This window comes from Salpingoeca rosetta (genome assembly GCF_000188695.1).
Source record: "Salpingoeca rosetta unplaced genomic scaffold supercont1.17, whole genome shotgun sequence".
Lineage (NCBI taxonomy): Eukaryota > Choanoflagellata > Craspedida > Salpingoecidae > Salpingoeca > Salpingoeca rosetta.
The window spans coordinates 1,010,186-1,027,685 of NW_004754917.1; the positions used below are offsets into that span (position 1 = coordinate 1,010,186).

A 17,500-nucleotide genomic window follows, 5' to 3' on the forward strand; every position below is an offset into this window, starting at 1 on the left:
TTTTTGGGTTCTGGCCGCTCACGTACGCGCATGTACACACACACGCGCGCGCACACACACATGCACACATGCACATGTGCACACGCACACATGCATGCATACACGCACACGCACCTGCACCACCATCACCATCACCGTCAGTATGTCGATGGGATTTCTCGTTGATGAGGCAGATCCAATTGTCTGGCGCGGTCTCATGGTCATGAGCGCAATCCAAAAGCTCCTCAGACAGGTGTGTTTATTGTATGTGTGAGTGTTTATGTCTGTTGTGGTGCATATGCGTGTGTGTTTGTGTCTGCTTTCTCTGTTTATTTGTGTCGATGTCTGTGTCTTTGAATGTGGTATACACATGTGGATGTGTGTCTTCCCTCCTTCAACTCCACCCCCCCCCTGCTCCCCATCCTTGGTTCTCACGTGCCCCGCCTTGCACACGGCACCCACCACCACTGCCTGTGTCGCGCGCGCGTGTGTGTTCAGGTTGCGTGGGGCGATCTTGATGTGCTCGTGATCGACATGCCGCCCGGCACCGGTGATACGCAGCTCTCCATCGCGCAGCAGGTCCCCGTCGACGGTCCGTGCCACAGTTGCAGCCGTGGCGGTGGTGGTGGTGGTGGTGGTGGTGTGTGTGTGTTTGTGTGTGTGTGTGTGTGTGTGTGTGTGTGTGTGTGTGTGTGTGTGTGTGTGTGTTTGTGTCTGTGTGTGTGTGTGTGTGTGTCTCTGGCTGTGTCTGTGTTTGTGTTTGTGTCTGTGTCTGCCTGTCTGTGTCTGTCTGTGTTTGTGTGCGTGCATTCAACTGCTCACTGCCATCGTCCACCGCGCTGTTACGCCGTTCTCAGGCGCTGTGATCGTCTCGACCCCACAGGACCTCGCTCTCCTCGACGCTCGCCGGTCTGTGGTGGTGATGACGACGATGAGTTTTCATGATGTGGAAGACATGGTGGTTGCAGGTTGTGGTGCATGGCTCATGAGCGATGCTCAGAAACGGCAGCAGGTGCTCTCAGCTGTGTTCACTTCACCTGACAGCACTATTTCATACACACACACACCATCACACACACGCACCATCACACGCATACCATCACACACACACGTACACGCATACCATCACACAAACGTACACACCCTGTCAACACGACGGCGTTGCAGTGGCGTGAACATGTTCCGGAAAGTGGACATCCCTGTCCTCGGCATTGTGCAGAACATGTCACACTTCCTCTGCCCAAACTGCGGGGTGCGTACACGACGTGTGTATGTTTGTGTGTGTGTGTGTGTGTGTGTGTGTGTGTGTGTTTTGTGTGTGTGTGTGTGTGTGTGTGTGTGTGTGTGTGTGTCTTTGTATGCGTGTGCACATACTTGTGTCATATCTTCTTCTGCTCCCTGGATCTGCTGGCTCATCTCACGCTGAAATCACCACCATCACCACCACCGCCACCACCATCAGCACGCCTCGTCCATCTTTGGGTCTGGCGGTGCACAGGATCTTGCGGACGAAGTTGGCGTCGACATCATTGGTCTGTCGTCCATCACGATGGTGGTGATGGTAATGAACTCAATGGTGGTGGTGCTTCCATGTGCATGCAACCTAGTGTTGTGTCCCTTAAATCCCCCCCCCCACACACACACACATTCCTTCATGCAGGCGACCTGCCGCTGGATATGGACATTCGAACGCTTTCCGACGAAGGAAAGCCAATCGTGGTTGCACAGCCAGAGAGCAAGCAGGTACGCCAGTGGTGTGTGTCTGTGTGTGTCTGTGTGTGTCTGTGTGTGTCTGTGTGTGTGTGTGTTTCGTCGGCTCAAGCGGCAGGTGTTGCAGAAGCGGTGTCAGCGTACATGTTAACGCCCTAAACACACACACACACACACACACACACACACACACACACACACACACACACACACACACACACACACACACACACACACACACACACACACACACACACACAGGCGGAGAGCTATCGAGTATTGGCGCAAAATGTGCTGTCGCGTCTGCCCGAATACGTCGACCGCTTCGCACCAGACACACACGCGCACACACGGGAGGGAGAGGGGAAGCAGTAAGGTGGTGCTATGGTGATGTTGAGTCGACTTTCGCTGTGAATGAGTGTGTGTGTGTTGTGATATCGTGCAGCAAGGCACCGATGATGAGAACTTCTGTTATTGTCGAGAAACACGCATACACATCACCAATAAGCAAGCATGCTTGTCAGCAGCGTACCAACAACGCACTGACAACAAACGAGGGCGCGAGGATGACAACACAAGACGACAACCAACAAGGAGGGCACAGGCATGCGATGACATGATGATGAAGAAGCGAAAGAGGAGAAAGAAGAAGAAGAAGAACAACAACAACAACAACAACAACAACAACAACAACAACAACAAACGCCACCACCAAGAGACACTTCACCTCAGCCTGATATGCAGGAGAGGTTCACAGTGGCGGTAAAAATAACGCAGGAGAAAAGGGAAGAGGAATGCACGCGCGTGCCACAGACTGGAGAGGGTGAAGATGAATCTGCTGCTGCACTCATCACATCACGACGCCACGGCTCACGGCTGCGTCGAGGAACCCACAGCCACAACAGCCAACCTCACATCACACTATTCACCACCACCTGCCACCACAATCAACAGTCACACCACATGTACCCACCATCACACAGACACTATCCAACAGTCACAATAATCTCCGTTGCCATCAGGGGTAGTCGACGCGGCGGGTCAAGCGTGTGGCAATACCGTGCTTCCTGTCGGGCGGGACAAGCATGGTGGTAGTGGTGGTGGTGGTGGTAATGATGATGATGATGATGATGATGATGATGATGATGATGATGATGATGATGATGATGATGATGATGATGATGATGATGATGATGATGATGATGATGATGATGATGATGATGATGGTGACGATGATGATGATGATGATGATGGTGATGATGATGATGATGATGATGACTGTCGCGAGGACGATCGCCGTGCGAGCACATGGGCAACGCATTGGTGGGGAAGACACACGTGCACGAGTTGGAGCGAAACGTTTGACACAGAGGAAGAACAACAACTGGCCCGCAAGCATGCATACATCCAACACAACGCACGCGCAACACACACGCACGCACGCACACACACACACACACACACACACACACACACACATTCACACACACACACATGACACTCAGCGACATACGCGCGTGCGTAGTGTGCGACGAGTTCGCCAAGCGACGAAAACACTTCACGCTGGCCAGGGCAAAGCAGCGTCAGCTTTCCCTCGTGCGGATACACGCACTTGTCAATCGGGTACTTCTTCACAGCACCACCTGCGTGATGTGTGTTGTCATGCGTTGTCATGTGTGTGTTATGTAAGCATGCGTGTGTGTGGGCGTGTGTTGTGTGGGCAAAGCCGGTGTACAACATCGGATCAAACAACAACGACCAACAACGACCAACAACGACCAACAACGACCAACAACGACCAAAAGGCAATACGATGATACAGAAAGCGCCATCGCACCAGCAGCGACAATGAGGACATAGCAGCCGGGGTTGCTGGAGCTGAAGCGAAGGCAGAACAACCCATCAGCCATGCCTGCAGGCAACATTGAGCAGTTATGGTGGGACCGCAGCAGCATGAGGATGTGCACAGGAGGTTGGTGACTGGCAGTCACCGAGGGCAGATGGAAACGAACACGGAGGAAGCATTCAACGAAGTTCTCGCATCAGCACAGCAAAATATGCAGGAACAGCAATTGACACATGCGAGACAACCACACGAACAACACAGAGCACACGCCGAATGAAACACACACACACACACATGCTTACGTTACATGACACCACACGCAAATGCACCATCGTACAACAGGCTCACCATTTTGTTGCAGGAGGGATTCTGCAAGGCGTTGTGTCATGTTGGGCTTGATGGTCTTCTCAATCGCCTGCACTTGTTCCGGCTGCATGTACACATCGTCTTGCGCCTGCGTGTGTTGTGTGGAGATGCGTGCGTCGCGAGAGAGAGAGAGAGGAGAAACAGTGACGAGGTCTTGAAGTGAGCGCATGTACGTCAGCTGTCTTAGACATCTTTGCTTCATAAACACACACACGCACGCATACACATACACACGCGCACGCATACACACACACACGCACGCACGCGCACGCATACACATACACACACGCACGCACGCGCATATGCGCTTGCGCTCAAACTCACCCTGGCAGGCATCATGTATGTGCGGTCGGCGGTGTTGCCGCCGTGTCGGGGCGTCATGTACGTACGGTCGCCACCGCTATTGCCGAATCCAAAACCATCCTCAGCCTGGGCGTATGTGGCATCGTAAGCACCCTCCATCTGCGCATACACGGCCGGCGCCATGCCGTTTGGAGCAGCGTATGCCGAGCCTTTCTTTGCCCCTTGCACATTATCGTACTGCGCAACACAGAGAAACGTGCCAAGGGCCAACACGATAAGCGTCAGTGCTTGCCGTGCCACGTGCCACACAGCACGCATGTGGAACGACTTTTCACCATGATCGGCAGCAGTCACGTCAAAGAACAGTAGCAAACAACAATGGTGTCCGACATTCACTGCGACCATGCCTGTTGTCCCTGTGTCTTCACGAACAACAACAAGTGCATGGCGCCCCTTGCTTCAAACTCACCGTGCGCTGGGTACCATCGAGGTCCGCGTATCTTCACGCAAAGCAAACATACAAAAGCAGCGAGCAAGCAAGCGAGAGAGTGTGTGTGAGCGAGTGAGGGAAGGACCATGAGGTGGAAGAGGTATTGCTTCGCGCATGTTGTGGACAGCAGTGCAAGCAGGCAACTGCCAACGCATCACAAGGTGCAGACGCGCTCAAAACGCAAACACATCAACGCAGGGTTCCTTCATGCTCTTCGTATCAACAAACCACAACTGCATCGTACTCACTGGCTCTCCATGCTGAAGAGGGGCGGGACGAGGGCGTTGAGGTGAGGGAAGTGTGTGAGGCAAGGAGGGAGGACAAGCCAGCAATGGGGACGCACGCTGTGGCGGGGGGTGTGGGAAAGTCTTTCTTGCTTGTTGTTGTTGGGAGGACACGCAAGCCAAGCGCTTGAGAAAGGCAAAATTGTCTTTGGAAGGAGTGTAATGCAAAGGCAAATTTGCCTTCACAGAGGCGACGAAGACAACACAGAAGAAGATGAAGGGGAAGAACGGCAGTGCTGCTGGTGCTGATGATGTGAGTGATGGCAGCAGGCAAGAGGGAGGAGGAGGAGGGTTTGGTGTGGATGGAGCAGGACTCGGCGTGATTAGTTTCTACGTATCTCGGCACCCAACGGATGCGTGTGGGTCAAACGGGCTTCCCTTGACGCCAAACACCGTCCGTGTCTGCGGCAGGGCTCAGGTGTGTGTGTGTGTGTGTGTGTGTGTGTGTCTGTCTGTCTGTCTGTCTGTCTGTCTGTGTGTATGCGCCGTGTGTGCCGTGTGTCTGTCTGTGTCTGTCTGTGTCTGTCTGTCTGTGTGCGCCATGTGTGCCGTGTCTGTGTTGGCATGTGTGTAGTTTACTTTTTGTGCCTGGACAACCGTGTGTTTATGTCTCTGCTGGTATGTGTGTAGTTACTGCCCTTGATAACCGTGTGCTTGCATGCACATATGCCTCATTTGAACACGTGCTGGATCCCACACGCATGTTGACGCCACACCGACGTCTGCCTCGTTTGGCAGTCGGTCCTCAGGCTGTCCCATCCAAACGTCGCCGAGTACGTGGCTGCGGAAGTTGGCGCTGGCGGTGCGTATCATTTGGAGCTGCAAACTTGCATGCTGCGTGTGCGTTCTCGGTGTCCTCTGTGTCTGTGTGTCTGTGTCTGTGTGTGTGTGTGTCTGTCTGTCTGTCTGTGCGTGCGTGTGTGTGTCTATGTTTGTGTGCGCGTTCTCTGTATGTGCGTCCTCTGTATGTGTGTCCTCTGTATGTGTGTCCTCTGTACGTGTGTTTGTGTTTGTGTGGTGTGGTTGCCCATGCAACACAGTTGCACCACACATTGCCACTTGGCAATCTGTGCTACTGTTGAACGCACTGATGGCGTCGAAATGGCTTGGTTTGTACCACCAGAACGGTTGTTCCTCGTCTCGGAGCACTACAAACGCCATGTTGGCCATATGATCCGCGAAGGCAGCGCCAAAAGGTGAGCCTAGATTACTTCATCCCATCTCATCTTCATTTATGCACCGCCCATGGCACTCGCGACAAGGTCATGTGCAACAGCAACAACAACACCAGCAGCAGCAGCAGCAACAACAACAACAACAACAACAACAACAACAACAACAACAACAACAACAACAACAACAACAACAACAACAACAACAACGAAGAAGCCCTCTCCAATCACCATTACGTTACTACTCGCACTATCCCCACTGCGCACTCAAAGCACGCTGCCCTCCCCAATGCGTTGCTCGGTGAGCAGCTTTGACCAGGTCAAGGACATCCTACATGGCACGCTAAAGGGGCTGGCGTATCTGCATGCCTGCGGCATCGTGTCGCGCAACATCAAACCCGAGAGCATCTGCCTCACCTCCGCGCTCCAGCCCAAAGTTGCCCAGTACGCCCTCTTCCACATCACAGACTGCGGCGCAGCCGTCGACTTTCCCATCGGGTACGTGTGTGTGTGTGTGTGTGTGTGTGTGTGTGTGTGTGTGTGTGTGTGTGTGTGTGTGTGTGTGCCTGTGTGTGTGTGTGTACCTGTGTCTGTCTGTCTGTCTGTCTCCTTGTGAATTGTGAATTGTGATTCCCCGCCTTCTGACGTCCCTTCGAACGTGCTGTTGCATCGTTGCTCTCGTCATTGTCTCACGGTCAGCTGCGCACATGCACATAAAACAATACCACGCACAAACAACACATCTCCAGCTCGCCAGCGTACTTTGCACCAAGCGTGGTTGCCCGCGGTCCCCAGCAACGGCACGTGGCAAACCCGAAGGACGACGTCTGGGCAGTCGGCATCATTGCGCTCGAGCTCCTCACCGTAAGCGCACATGAACACACGCACGCACACACACACACACACACATGTGCACACACACATGTATACACACACTCTCTCTCTGTCTCAACTATTGCTGACGCTGCTCTTGCTATTGCTCTTCGCCACCATCACTACCATCACCACCATCACCATCATCACTGTCACTGCAGGGCCAGCGGGTGTGGAGCGACTGCCACGTTGTGCATCGCAGCCGCGCAGCCACTGGCGCCCACACCACCACCATGTCGGCTGATGCCCGTGGCAACCGTGCTGGCGACAGCGGCGGTGGTAAGGAGGAGAGGCGTGGTAGTGTTCGTGGTGGTGCAATGGCTGTGTCACGCGTCCGTGTGGACGTCAGCGCCGTCTGCAAGCGGCTGTACAAGCTGGCAACTAGGCCCGCCACCTGCGGATACAAGGTGCCTTGTGTGAAATTGCGTCTGTGTGTGTGTCTGTGTGTGTGTGTACGTGTGCATGTGTGTGTGCGTGTGTGTACGTGTACATGTGTGTGCGTGCGTGTGTGTGTACGTGTGCATGTGTGTCTTTACGTGGCAGCGCCAACCTGCGTTAGGTTTCATTTTTCGCCGCGCATCCCACGTCCGCCCCCTTCCACTTCTCCTTCGTCTCACCGCCATCATCATCAACATCACCGCCACCATCGCCATCACCATCTTGACCTCTGCGCAGGGTCCCACTGCCAGCCGCTCTGATGCAATTTCATATCTCCGGACATTTGTTCCGCACACTTCTGCCGCCACTTTCGAATCCATTCCCGATGATGTCATTGCGTTTGTGCACGCATGTCTTGCCCCAACTGCCAAGCTCAGGCCAACAGCAGGTGTCGTGCGCGCGCATGTGTGTTTGTAGATCTGTGTCTGTTTCTGTGACTATATGTCTGTGTCTGTGTCTGTGCCTGTGCTGTGTGTGTAGATCTGTCTATCTGTCTGCCTGTCTGTCTGTGCCTGTGCTGTGTGTGTAGACCTGTCTGTCTGTCTGTCTGTCCGTCTGTCTGTCTGTCTGTCTGTCTATCTGTCTGTGCCTGTGCTGTGTGTGCTGATCTGTCTGTGTGATATCCTTGGTTATTTGTTTGTACAATACCGTCACACTGTTGCTTATGTGTTCACCACCACCACTGCCGCCGCCGCCACCACCACCACCACCACTATCAGGCGAGCTTGCGCGGCTGCCTGTGTTCCACAGCGCGGGTGCCGTGTGGACACCGCAGCCAACGCCGGCCCTCCGCTCCTCCCGTCCCCCCGCCACCATAGTCGCACTTCGCCAGCTCGCACAGCCGCACCGCTCAACCCACCGTACGCGCCCTCGCATTGCCTCCCTCTGTCTGGTCTGTCTGGTCGGTCTGTCTGTCTGTCTGTCTGTCTTCGATTGTGTCTGTTGCTGGCGTTCGTGTTTACTTTCTCGCTTGCATGCCCCGACCCAAAGCGTCCTTGCACTCACCCTCCGGTCTCACTTTCATTGTCCTCCTCTCCCCTCCCCTCCTCTCGTCGTCGTTGTGGTGCCAGTGGAGGGACCCGCGCAGCGAATTGTCGACGAATTTGCACAGCGCGAACACAACCCGCTCCGTGGCATGTACGTGGTGGCGTGATGGCACGTGCAGATGAGGAAGGCTCGAGGAGTGAGATACTTGGTGGGCAGTGAACAACACACACACAAACACACACACACACATACACATACATACACACACACACGAGAGGTATTGAGAAGAGAGACAGAGAGACTGTGAGAGAGAGTGAGAGACTTGGGGTGACGCCTTGGTGTATGTGATGTGAATGTGATGCATATTCTCGTGCGATTATGCTCTTTGCAAAGCGGTTATGGAATGGTTGCATGCTCCATGCGCACTGTGTTTGCACACTCACCTGTCAACAGTTCTGTGTACGGAATCAACCAGCCAACGTCCCGTTCTGCAGCCACCCAAGCAACCCACACCACACCCTCACACTCCACCCACCGCACCCCCATCCCCTTGTTAGGCCATTGAAGGACGTGTACTACCTGTGGACGCTGACGGGCGTGAGTCTTGAGCGGCTGCTGAGCACACACGGTGGCGAGCAGGTCCACCCCTCCATCCACCGCCTCCCACGGTATGGTGCGCTGTATTGCATGGTGGTGCTGGGCGGAGGGAAGGAAGTTGCGGGTGGGTTGGCTCGCTGGTTGGTCCATTCAAAGGACGTCGAGACGCAAAGAGAGGCCTGTCATGTGCACACTTATACACGCTTGTCCTCACATACGCACACGCACACACATACACACACATTATTGATTGGGTGCAGGCTTGTGCGGCTTGGCCTGCCTGAAATTGGGGCAAAGAAGGACCCTTCGTTTGACTTTGATGACACTCCAAGAACCATCGATCTCTCAAAGGTGTACTGTTTCATGTGATCCTCTGTGTGTGTGTGTGTAATGTTTCTTCGAGTTCACCATCGTAATCCATAATCTCATCACCCATCGTTGCGCTTGTATGCATGTGTGCATGTCTGCATGTGTTTAGATTTCGGCGCGGTTGCTGGAGGAGGGCGTAGATCCGTTTCCGCTCATCCTCACCGCGAACGAAGGCATTGCGCAATCGTAAGTACTCAACATGATGATAGTGGTAGTGGCGGCGGGCTGTTACTTGTTATGTTGTGGTTTGTGATTGGTGGTTTCCCCCCCCCCATGCATTCGCACACAGACATGCACATATTTACACATGCTCACACACGCACATGCACACACACGCACACACCATTCACATTCACGTTCACACCAGGGCCGCGTTTAGGAGTGAGATGACAAAGCAGCCGCTGGCGGTGCGGGAGCGAAACCTCCTGTATCAGGTGTGAAATGTGTCGGTCATTCACTGCGCTTTAAACACAGGGTGGTGTATGTGCTCGGTGGCTCTGCAGTGGCAGCCCGCGTGCTTGTTCGCTCGACTGCGTGCCAACAGACATGCGGTGTTTATGTCTGGAGCTTGATAACCCTAACACCTCCACCACCCTCGCCACCGTTGATCTTGCCACCTCCACCTCCATCACCATCACCATCACCACCATCGCCAGTATGAGCGGCTTGTGAAGATGAGTCGGCTGCTCAGCGGCCACCCGTACACACACACGGCGCTGTCGGAGGAGGCCGCTGTCGACATCCCACCCCACGTATGCACTGCTCACACACGCGCACAGCGCACGAGAGAGTGTTTGTGTCTGTCTGTCTGTCTGTCTGTCTGTCTGTGTCTGTGTCTGTGTCTCTGTGTGTGTGTGTGTGTGTCTGTGTCTCTGTGTGTGTGTGTGTGTGTCTGTTTGTCTGCCACACCACCATCCACGACGCTTCCTTTCGCGGTGCTCATTCACACACACACACACGCCTGTGGCTTTTTTTTTTTTCGTTGCCTGCAGGCACGTGCGCGGGTGTGGGCAGCGCTGCTGCGTGTTGGCCCACAGCGCATTGAGGAGTATGAACAGATTGACAAGGAATCGACGACAGACACAGACCACCAGCTGGATGTCGACATTCCAAGGTGGTGGTGGTGGTGGTGGTGGTGCTCGCATGGACATGGAGATGCGCAGTTTTGTGTGTGTGTGTGGGGGGGGGTTGTGTGTGTGTGTGTGTGTGTGTGTGTGTCTGTGCGTTCTATCTGTGTCTGTGTGTTCTGCCTGCCTGCCTGTCTGTCTGTACGCGCACTTGTACTCGGCTCGTGCTTGTAGCTCTGCTCTCACGTTTGTGTTTCCCACGTACGTGATCATCTGACGTGTCCCCTCCCACGAATGAATGCAGATGCCACCAATATGACCTCCTCCTCTCTTCGCCGGCAGGTACACACTCGCAGCGACGCCATGCAGGGACACTGTGACAGCGACAACGACATGCGTGCACGTGATCACACACACACACACACACACACACACTCTCTCTCTCTCTGTTTTCATATGCACACTCGCACACATACGCTCACTCTGACAAATGGTGTGCACACCCTCACACGCGCCTGAATGCACCTTTCACTTTACAACCTGACACTCACGCTCACTCTCGACTTCACCACTGCCACCTACCACCTGGTTGCATCGCCTCTCTGCTGCTGTCAGGCCACGCTGCCCTGAAACGCGTGTTGAAGGCGTGGATTAACACACACCCGCACCTCGTCTATTGGCAAGGTTGTCCTATTGATGATCATGATGGTGATCATGATGGTGATCATGATGGTGACCGTGGTGGTGGTAATGGGTGGTGCTGTTGGGTGGTGATGATGAGTGGTATTCTTGGTGCGAGTGGCAGCAGCCGTGGTGACCCCTTGCGTGAATGCAAACATTTCCTTTACGCGTTGCATCTCACGTCTTTCAACTCCATGCGCAATGTTGTGGTGTGTGTGTGTGTGTGTGTGTGTGTGTGTGTGTGTGTGTGTGTGTGTGTGTGTGTGTGCGTGTGGTGTGTGGATGGTGCTGTTTTCACAGGGCTGGATTCACTCTCTGCTCCGTTTGTGCGACTCAACCTCACGAACGAAGGTGTGGTGCTTGCTTGCCTTTGCTGCTGTCGAGTTGAGAACGTGCCAGCACACGCTATTCCTTTACCACCGCCTGTGTTTCTCCACCCGTCATCTCCTGTTTGTTCTCAATCCTCCTCATGTGTGTTACTACTCAAGCGCTCTCACCACCATTTCCTTCATCACCACGGATATCGTACCACTGCTACCACTCTTACCCGTCACCATCACCATCGCCACCACCACCATCACCATAATAATACCACCACCACCATCAGCTGTTGCGTACGGCTGCCTGGCCCAATTTGTGGAGCTGTACATGCCAGGTCTCTTTGAGAAGAACAACACAACGGTACGCGAGCACTCAATGCGCGCGCGCGCGCGCGCGCGCGTGTGTGTGTGTGTGTGTGTGTGTGTGTGTGTGTGTGTGTGTGTGTGTGTGTGTGTGTGTGTGGTGTGGTGTGGTGTGAGAGACAGAAGCATGCTCGCAGAGACAGGGAATGGTGTATACACACAGCACACACGCATACACAAACAAACAAATGCTTGCACACTCACACTCTTCCATGCACGCCTATTCTTCCTCCTCATCCGCACGCTCCATTCCAAACTCAACCCTCCCCCCCCCCATCTGTTCACCAGGTACTGAATGAGGTGATGGCTGTCTTCTGGCAGCTGCTTGCATACCACGACCCAGACCTGTGGACGCATCTCGAGGACATGTGTTTCAAACCGGACCTCTTTGCCATCCCATGGTGCGTTGCTTGGTTGGATGATGGGGTGGGTTGGCTGGTTGGTTTGGTGAACTCAGCTGGCTGGCTGGTTGGTTGGTTGGTTGGTTGGTTGCAGGGACTTGTTTGTTTGTATCAGTGTGATTGCGTTCTTGCCACGAGCCTGTATTCCTTGCGTCTTCTTTTAGTCCATTTTATTTTTCGTGCAATTCACCCCCGCCCGCCCCCACTACCTCCACTCGTTCGCTGCTGTATTACATCATGTCAGGTTTCTCACGTGCTACGCGCACGTGTTTTCGCTCGACAAAATCTTTATTCTTTGGGACACACTACTCCTCTCGCCATCAGCCATGATTCTCTGTATTGGTCAGTTTTGAACATCGCAAAGTGGCTGGTAATGTGCACATATGTGTGTGCATGAGCCTGTGTGTGTGTGTGTGTGTGTGTGTGTACCTGTGCTTGAATTTGCCTTCTTTGTTAAAATAATGGCTATCACCGTTGCACTGATGTCTCGATTGCATCACGACAGGTGTTGCAATTATGAAGCAGCTGCGCGCACAACTGTTATCCTTCGATTTTAGCGAGTGCATTCTTCACTTTGGCGACTCCCCTGATGTGGTGCGCTCACTTACCCCTTGCTTGTTGTTTTGTTCATGCGTTTGTTTGTTTGTTGATTTGTCTCTGTGTGGCTCTGCCTGCCTGCCTAGCTGCAGACGTGCATCATCTGTTGTACGTTCGAGGGTGAACCAGACACTGTAGGATCACCACATCCACGACCCCCCTCAACACTCACACGACGAACGCACGCACGCACACACACGCACACACACACACACACACACACACACACACACACACACACACACACACTGCTGTTGTCAGGACATTGACACGACGATACAGACGGCCAAAGACATCCTTGACGCCACACCCTCCAGCCTGCTCGCTCGATCCGCTGTGCACCCGGACCACCGCACATGGGTACGCCCGCTACCATGCTCGTGGTCGTGGTCGTCGAAGGAATTGCTCATTCGCAACCGATAATGGGTGATTTGTCAATATGTCTCCTGCTCCCTCCCCCACCACTCGTTGGACTTATGTCTTCATCACAACTCACCACCGCCACCACTTCCACTCACAATTATCGCCGCCGCCGCCGACGCAGGATGAAAAGCATGTAGTGCCGCCCCTTGATGAGTTGCGCAACAACAGTTCCCCAACCCTCTCCGTCCACGAACTTGAAGAGTTTCTACCAGACCCGCGCGGACAGGTGGGCCGGCAGTGCACGTGGATGTGATTGATTGGTGAAAGGAGGGGAGGACGTGGGAAGAACTCTGGTGTGGTTGGTCTGGGAGGGGGTGAGGTGACGTGTGGGTGTGGCGGTGACAGTGCACGTCTGCCAACACACACACACGCACACACACACACACACACACACACACACACACATACACACATACACACACACACACTCACACTCACTCACTCACTCACACTCACTCACTCACTCACACTCACTCACTCACTCACTCACGCACACATCGCGCCAATGACACGCGTGTTTGTACAACCACCATACACATTCACACACTCCACCGCCCACTTTTGGTCTTCCAATTCACATCACTGCTACAACTGCTTCCACATCGTGACCCCTCTCCACCTCTCCACCGTCTTCATCTCTCCGCCCTCTCCACCTCTGCTTTGTCTTCTGCAGCCAATTCCGCCAGAGAGCGCACGCGTCGTTGTCATTGACACGTGTCCACAAAAGTCGTTCTCCTATGGCCATTGCAACGGGCTCTGCATCAACTTTCCAGTCCAACTCGGTGCGCGTGCTTTTTGTCTGTGTGTGTGTGTGTGTGTGTGTGTGTGTGTGTGTGTTGTGTCTGTGTCTGTGTCTGTGTGTGTGTGTGTGTGTGTGTGTGTGTGTGTGTCTGCGTACGTGACAAATGACAGATCGCACAGCTCGCCCAAACCCCCACAGCTGTCTTAACACGAACACCATGACCAACTAACTACCCATACCTCCCCTCGATTTCTCTCTTCCCCCCCCGCCCCACCCCATTGTTCAATCACCTGCAGCCCTTGAGGATGAGTGCCTGCATGCAGCGTTTGAGGACGAGCTGTGGGAGCGCACAAACGGGCGTCCAATCGTCATTGTGGGCTCTCCACGGAACCAGGATGCGCCAAGGGTTAGTGGTGCTGGTGGTGGTGTTGGTGGTGATGATGATAGTTGTGATAGCTGTGATGATGATAGTTGTGATAGCTGTGGTGGTGGTGGTCATAGCTGGTGGCTGTTGGATGGGAGATGAGGCGCGATGGGTAGGATGGCGGTGGCGGTAGCGGGCGGTTTCAAGACAATTGGTGTTTTGCACTGAAGCGCTCATTACGCAGGAAAGTGGGTTGTTTTGCTTAATCCCCTCACCTCACCTCACCTCCCCTCACCTCCCTTCCCTCTCCATGTCATTGCACCGCCTACCCCGTGTCTTGCACACGATTCGTGCCTGCATGCACGCGCAGCTTGCACGTGCGTTGGTGAAGTGCGGGTTTCCGCGCGTGTGTCTTCTTGCTGGCGGTCTTGATTCGCTGCGCCGTCGCGGGCTCCTTGAAAACAAAGACCCAGACCCCGTCCTCGCCGCTGGTAGGGATGTGTGTGTGTGTCTGTCTGTCTGTCTGTGTGTCCGTGTGTCTGTCTGTCTGTCTGTCTGTCTGTCTGTCTGTCTGTCTGTCTGTCTGTGTGCCTGTGTGTGTCTGTGTGTCTGCGTGCCTGTGTGTGTCTGTGTGTCTGTCTGTCTGTGCTTGTCTGTCTGTCTGTGCATGCATACGCGTGTCACGTCCTCACACCGAGTCCCCTCCCCCCGACCACCTCGTCACATGTGGTGCAGTGCTCCAGCGCATTGAGCGGGATGCAGCGGCAGCGGCAGCCAGACGCAAACACACGCGAGCACCACCACCTGCATAGTGTCTGTCTGTCTGTCTGTCTGTCTGTCTGTCTGTCTGACTGTCTGTCTGTCTGTCAAAGGCTATGTGTCTTGTCGCTCGTCTGTCTCCCTGCTTGAACACAATGGTAGGATTTGCCTGCTTGCGATTGTATGGTTTGGTTAACAAGGAAGAAAGAGAGGAACACAGGTGTCAGACCTTCAGCATGCATGATCCGACACACACATGCGCACACACATGCACGCACTCATTGCCTCACAAGCACCACGTGCGTTCACTTGTCGTCCTGCTGTTGCTCTGGGTTCTGGAGCTGATCAATCTTTGCAATGAGCTCGCGTGCGTCTGGGATCTCATGTGCCGCCCGCTCGTAGAGGGCACGCGCCGCTGCGAGGTCCTGCTCGCACCCGCGGCCTTGCATGTACATGTTGGCGAGGTTGAAGCAGGAGTGGGCAAAGCCCTGGCCCGCCGCCTTCTCAAAGCACTTTCGCGCCTGCTCAAACGACTGCTGCACCCCCTTCCCCAGGAAGTAGTGCGTGCCCAGGTTGTGGTGCGCAAGTGGGATGTCTGCCTCTGCCGCGGCCTCCTTGTTGAGCTGGAAGGCCTTGTCAAAGTTCTGCTCTGTTCCGTGCCCGCTGTTGTACATGGTGGCGATGCCCACCTTTGCCCACGGGTCGCCCTTGTCCACCGCGTCCTGGTAGTAGTGGAAGGAGAGGTCGTTGTCTTGCGGCACGCCATGCCCAACGCGGTACATCTCAGCGAGGGTGGTGGATGCCTGGGCGAGGCCACGATCGACAGCCAACTTGAGCAGCTGCGCCGCCTTTGGCGGGTCCTTCTTGATGCCGTTGCCCGTGAGGAACATGTTGGCCAGCTGGTACATGGACAGGGCATGGCCCTGCTTGGATGCTTCGCCGAAGAACTTGATGGCTGCCTCCGGATCACGCTCCATGCCCTGACCTTCCAGCGTCAGCACGCCAAGCGAGTACTGAGCGCTGACAGCCAGTGCCGGGGTGTCTGTGCAGCGCTTCGCCACGTGCATGAGCACGGCTGCGCTTGCGGGGCGCACGGTTGACAGCCGGCCATCCAGGCCCAGGATGTCGTGTGCCAAGCCCAGCTTCATCTCGCAGTTGAGCCCGCTCGCCTGGAGCGCCTTGTCCACTGAGCCCCATGTTGTCTCATCGCCCACACGGAACGAAGCGTCCACGCCGCGCAGAGCAGACAGCACATCTTGCACGTTCTTGCACCCGCGTGCCACCGCTGTCGTCTGCAGCTGCGTCCACGCCATAGGGTCGCCGGCCTGCGGATCCTGCTCCTGCTGGGTTGATAAAGCTCTCCGCTGGCCCCAAAGGACTTGTTGCTGTTGCTGGTGGTGCAGCCGGACCGCTGCAGGTGCTGTGCTCCTGCTGCTGGTGCTGCTGGTGCACAGTGCCAGGCACCTTGCCCGCACTGCGCTGCTCATCAGCCCTCGTGCTCGCGCCATCGCCGCCATGATGGTAGCACTTGCGGTTTCGCTATACGACACCATTAAATGTAGTTGCATGTCGACCGCTCCCACGACAACGCCAACCAACCGACTACATCCACGACAACAAGCAAGAAACACGAGCAGCGACACACGGACGGATTTGTTGGGAGACAATGGGAGCCGATGGTGGCACGATCCCTACAAGGGATGAGCTGGTCAAGGTCAAGAAGAAGGACGTCAAGGTATGGAAGCCATATGTGCACGTGTGTGTCTGCGTATGTGTGTGTCTGTGTATGTGTGTGTCTGCGTGTGTGTTGCGGCATGGTTGCCTCAAGCTCAAAGCACACACAACAGCAACGACGACAACAAAACCGTCAACTCCCACATGTCAACCATGACAACAACTGCAACTTCAACCACAACTCACACTCACGCACGCACGCACGCACGCACGCACGCACGCACGCACGCACGCACGCACGCACTCACGCGTGATTATTCTAGGAGGATCCGTCGATCAAGTGGGCCGCAAAATGGAAGCACTGCGCCGTGTCGTCGCAGCCGCTACGAGAACCCATAGTCGCATGTGAACTGGGACAGCTGTTCAACAAAGAGGACCTGATGAAGGCGTTATTGGCCATCAAAGACAAGTCCATGGAGCGGCCAGCGGAGCTGAAGCACGTGAAGAAGCTCAAGGACGTGCACGAGCTCAACCTCAGACCCGTCACGCATTCGTCGTCCTCGTCATCCACCCGCGTGCGTGGCGTGGGCCTGGATGATGATCAGGAGGTGCAGTTTGAGTGCCCCATCACGGGCGTGCCAATGAATGGCCGCCATCGCTTCGTGTATCCCGTGACATGCGGTTGCGTCATCTCC

At 54.9% G+C, this 17,500-nt stretch overlaps 5 protein-coding genes across 5 annotated transcripts in view; 3 read left to right on the plus strand and 2 right to left on the minus strand.

Moving 5' to 3' along the window:
• PTSG_06923 (ATPase) overlaps positions 1-2,201 on the plus strand; it is a 3,759-nt gene extending 1,558 nt beyond the window's left edge. Inside the window, exons 5-11 of the mRNA XM_004992266.1 lie at positions 142-232; positions 478-571; positions 837-888; positions 1,147-1,231; positions 1,442-1,511; positions 1,640-1,722; positions 1,951-2,201. Coding sequence (XP_004992323.1) covers positions 142-232; positions 478-571; positions 837-888; positions 1,147-1,231; positions 1,442-1,511; positions 1,640-1,722; positions 1,951-2,064 — 589 coding nt within the window. The 3' untranslated portion in view covers positions 2,065-2,201. The remainder of the gene's footprint in view (positions 1-141; positions 233-477; positions 572-836; positions 889-1,146; positions 1,232-1,441; positions 1,512-1,639; positions 1,723-1,950) is intronic.
• A 166-nt stretch (positions 2,202-2,367) lies between these two features.
• PTSG_06924 (uncharacterized protein) lies at positions 2,368-5,127 on the minus strand. Its single transcript, XM_004992267.1, has 7 exons — positions 4,943-5,127; positions 4,674-4,704; positions 4,226-4,441; positions 3,884-3,989; positions 3,527-3,601; positions 3,203-3,332; positions 2,368-2,756 (listed from the first exon to the last, which is right to left on the minus strand). Exons 1-7 carry the CDS (start codon positions 4,951-4,953, stop codon positions 2,708-2,710), a joined length of 618 nt encoding a protein of 205 aa, XP_004992324.1. The 5' UTR covers positions 4,954-5,127; the 3' UTR covers positions 2,368-2,707.
• Positions 5,128-5,165: 38 nt separating this feature from the next.
• On the plus strand, positions 5,166-15,212 carry PTSG_06925 (TBCK protein kinase). The gene is made up of 28 exons (XM_004992268.1): positions 5,166-5,396; positions 5,717-5,780; positions 6,102-6,174; positions 6,460-6,648; positions 6,900-7,014; positions 7,185-7,430; positions 7,699-7,849; positions 8,181-8,321; positions 8,532-8,598; positions 9,006-9,116; positions 9,306-9,396; positions 9,524-9,600; positions 9,782-9,848; positions 10,071-10,166; positions 10,407-10,528; positions 10,786-10,823; positions 11,097-11,165; positions 11,463-11,513; positions 11,770-11,843; positions 12,134-12,246; positions 12,491-12,588; positions 12,752-12,840; positions 13,105-13,203; positions 13,388-13,492; positions 13,940-14,048; positions 14,305-14,414; positions 14,743-14,863; positions 15,108-15,212. Exons 1-28 carry the CDS (start codon positions 5,193-5,195, stop codon positions 15,182-15,184), a joined length of 2,967 nt encoding a protein of 988 aa, XP_004992325.1. The 5' UTR covers positions 5,166-5,192; the 3' UTR covers positions 15,185-15,212.
• Positions 15,213-15,291: 79 nt separating this feature from the next.
• On the minus strand, positions 15,292-16,677 carry PTSG_06926 (uncharacterized protein). Its single transcript, XM_004992269.1, has one exon. It carries the CDS (start codon positions 16,646-16,648, stop codon positions 15,437-15,439), a length of 1,212 nt encoding a protein of 403 aa, XP_004992326.1. The 5' UTR covers positions 16,649-16,677; the 3' UTR covers positions 15,292-15,436.
• Positions 16,678-16,693: 16 nt separating this feature from the next.
• Positions 16,694-17,500, plus strand: part of PTSG_06927 (uncharacterized protein) — a 2,631-nt gene continuing 1,824 nt past the window's right edge. Inside the window, exons 1-2 of the mRNA XM_004992270.1 lie at positions 16,694-16,866; positions 17,129-17,500. The exon at positions 17,129-17,500 is cut by the window's right edge and continues 42 nt beyond it. Coding sequence (XP_004992327.1) covers positions 16,798-16,866; positions 17,129-17,500 — 441 coding nt within the window. The 5' untranslated portion in view covers positions 16,694-16,797. The remainder of the gene's footprint in view (positions 16,867-17,128) is intronic.

What these genes read in the sequence shown, in the direction of transcription:
- PTSG_06924 (XM_004992267.1), bottom strand. An exon ending in CATACATGATGCCTGCCAGG is followed by an intron (nt 3,990 to 4,225) that starts GTGAGTTTGAGC and finishes CAACACACGCAG; the next exon opens with GCGCAAGACGATGTGTACAT. An exon ending in ATCCCTCCTGCAACAAAATG is followed by an intron (nt 3,602 to 3,883) that starts GTGAGCCTGTTG and finishes TGTTGCCTGCAG; the next exon opens with GCATGGCTGATGGGTTGTTC.
- PTSG_06925 (XM_004992268.1), top strand. Translation starts at nt 5,193, where the DNA reads ATGAAGGGGAAGAACGGCAGTGCTGCTGGTGCTGATGATGTGAGTGAT. An exon ending in TCCATCCACCGCCTCCCACG is followed by an intron (nt 9,117 to 9,305) that starts GTATGGTGCGCT and finishes GATTGGGTGCAG; the next exon opens with GCTTGTGCGGCTTGGCCTGC. An exon ending in CAACTTTCCAGTCCAACTCG is followed by an intron (nt 14,049 to 14,304) that starts GTGCGCGTGCTT and finishes AATCACCTGCAG; the next exon opens with CCCTTGAGGATGAGTGCCTG.
- PTSG_06926 (XM_004992269.1), bottom strand. Translation starts at nt 16,648, where the DNA reads ATGGCGGCGATGGCGCGAGCACGAGGGCTGATGAGCAGCGCAGTGCGG.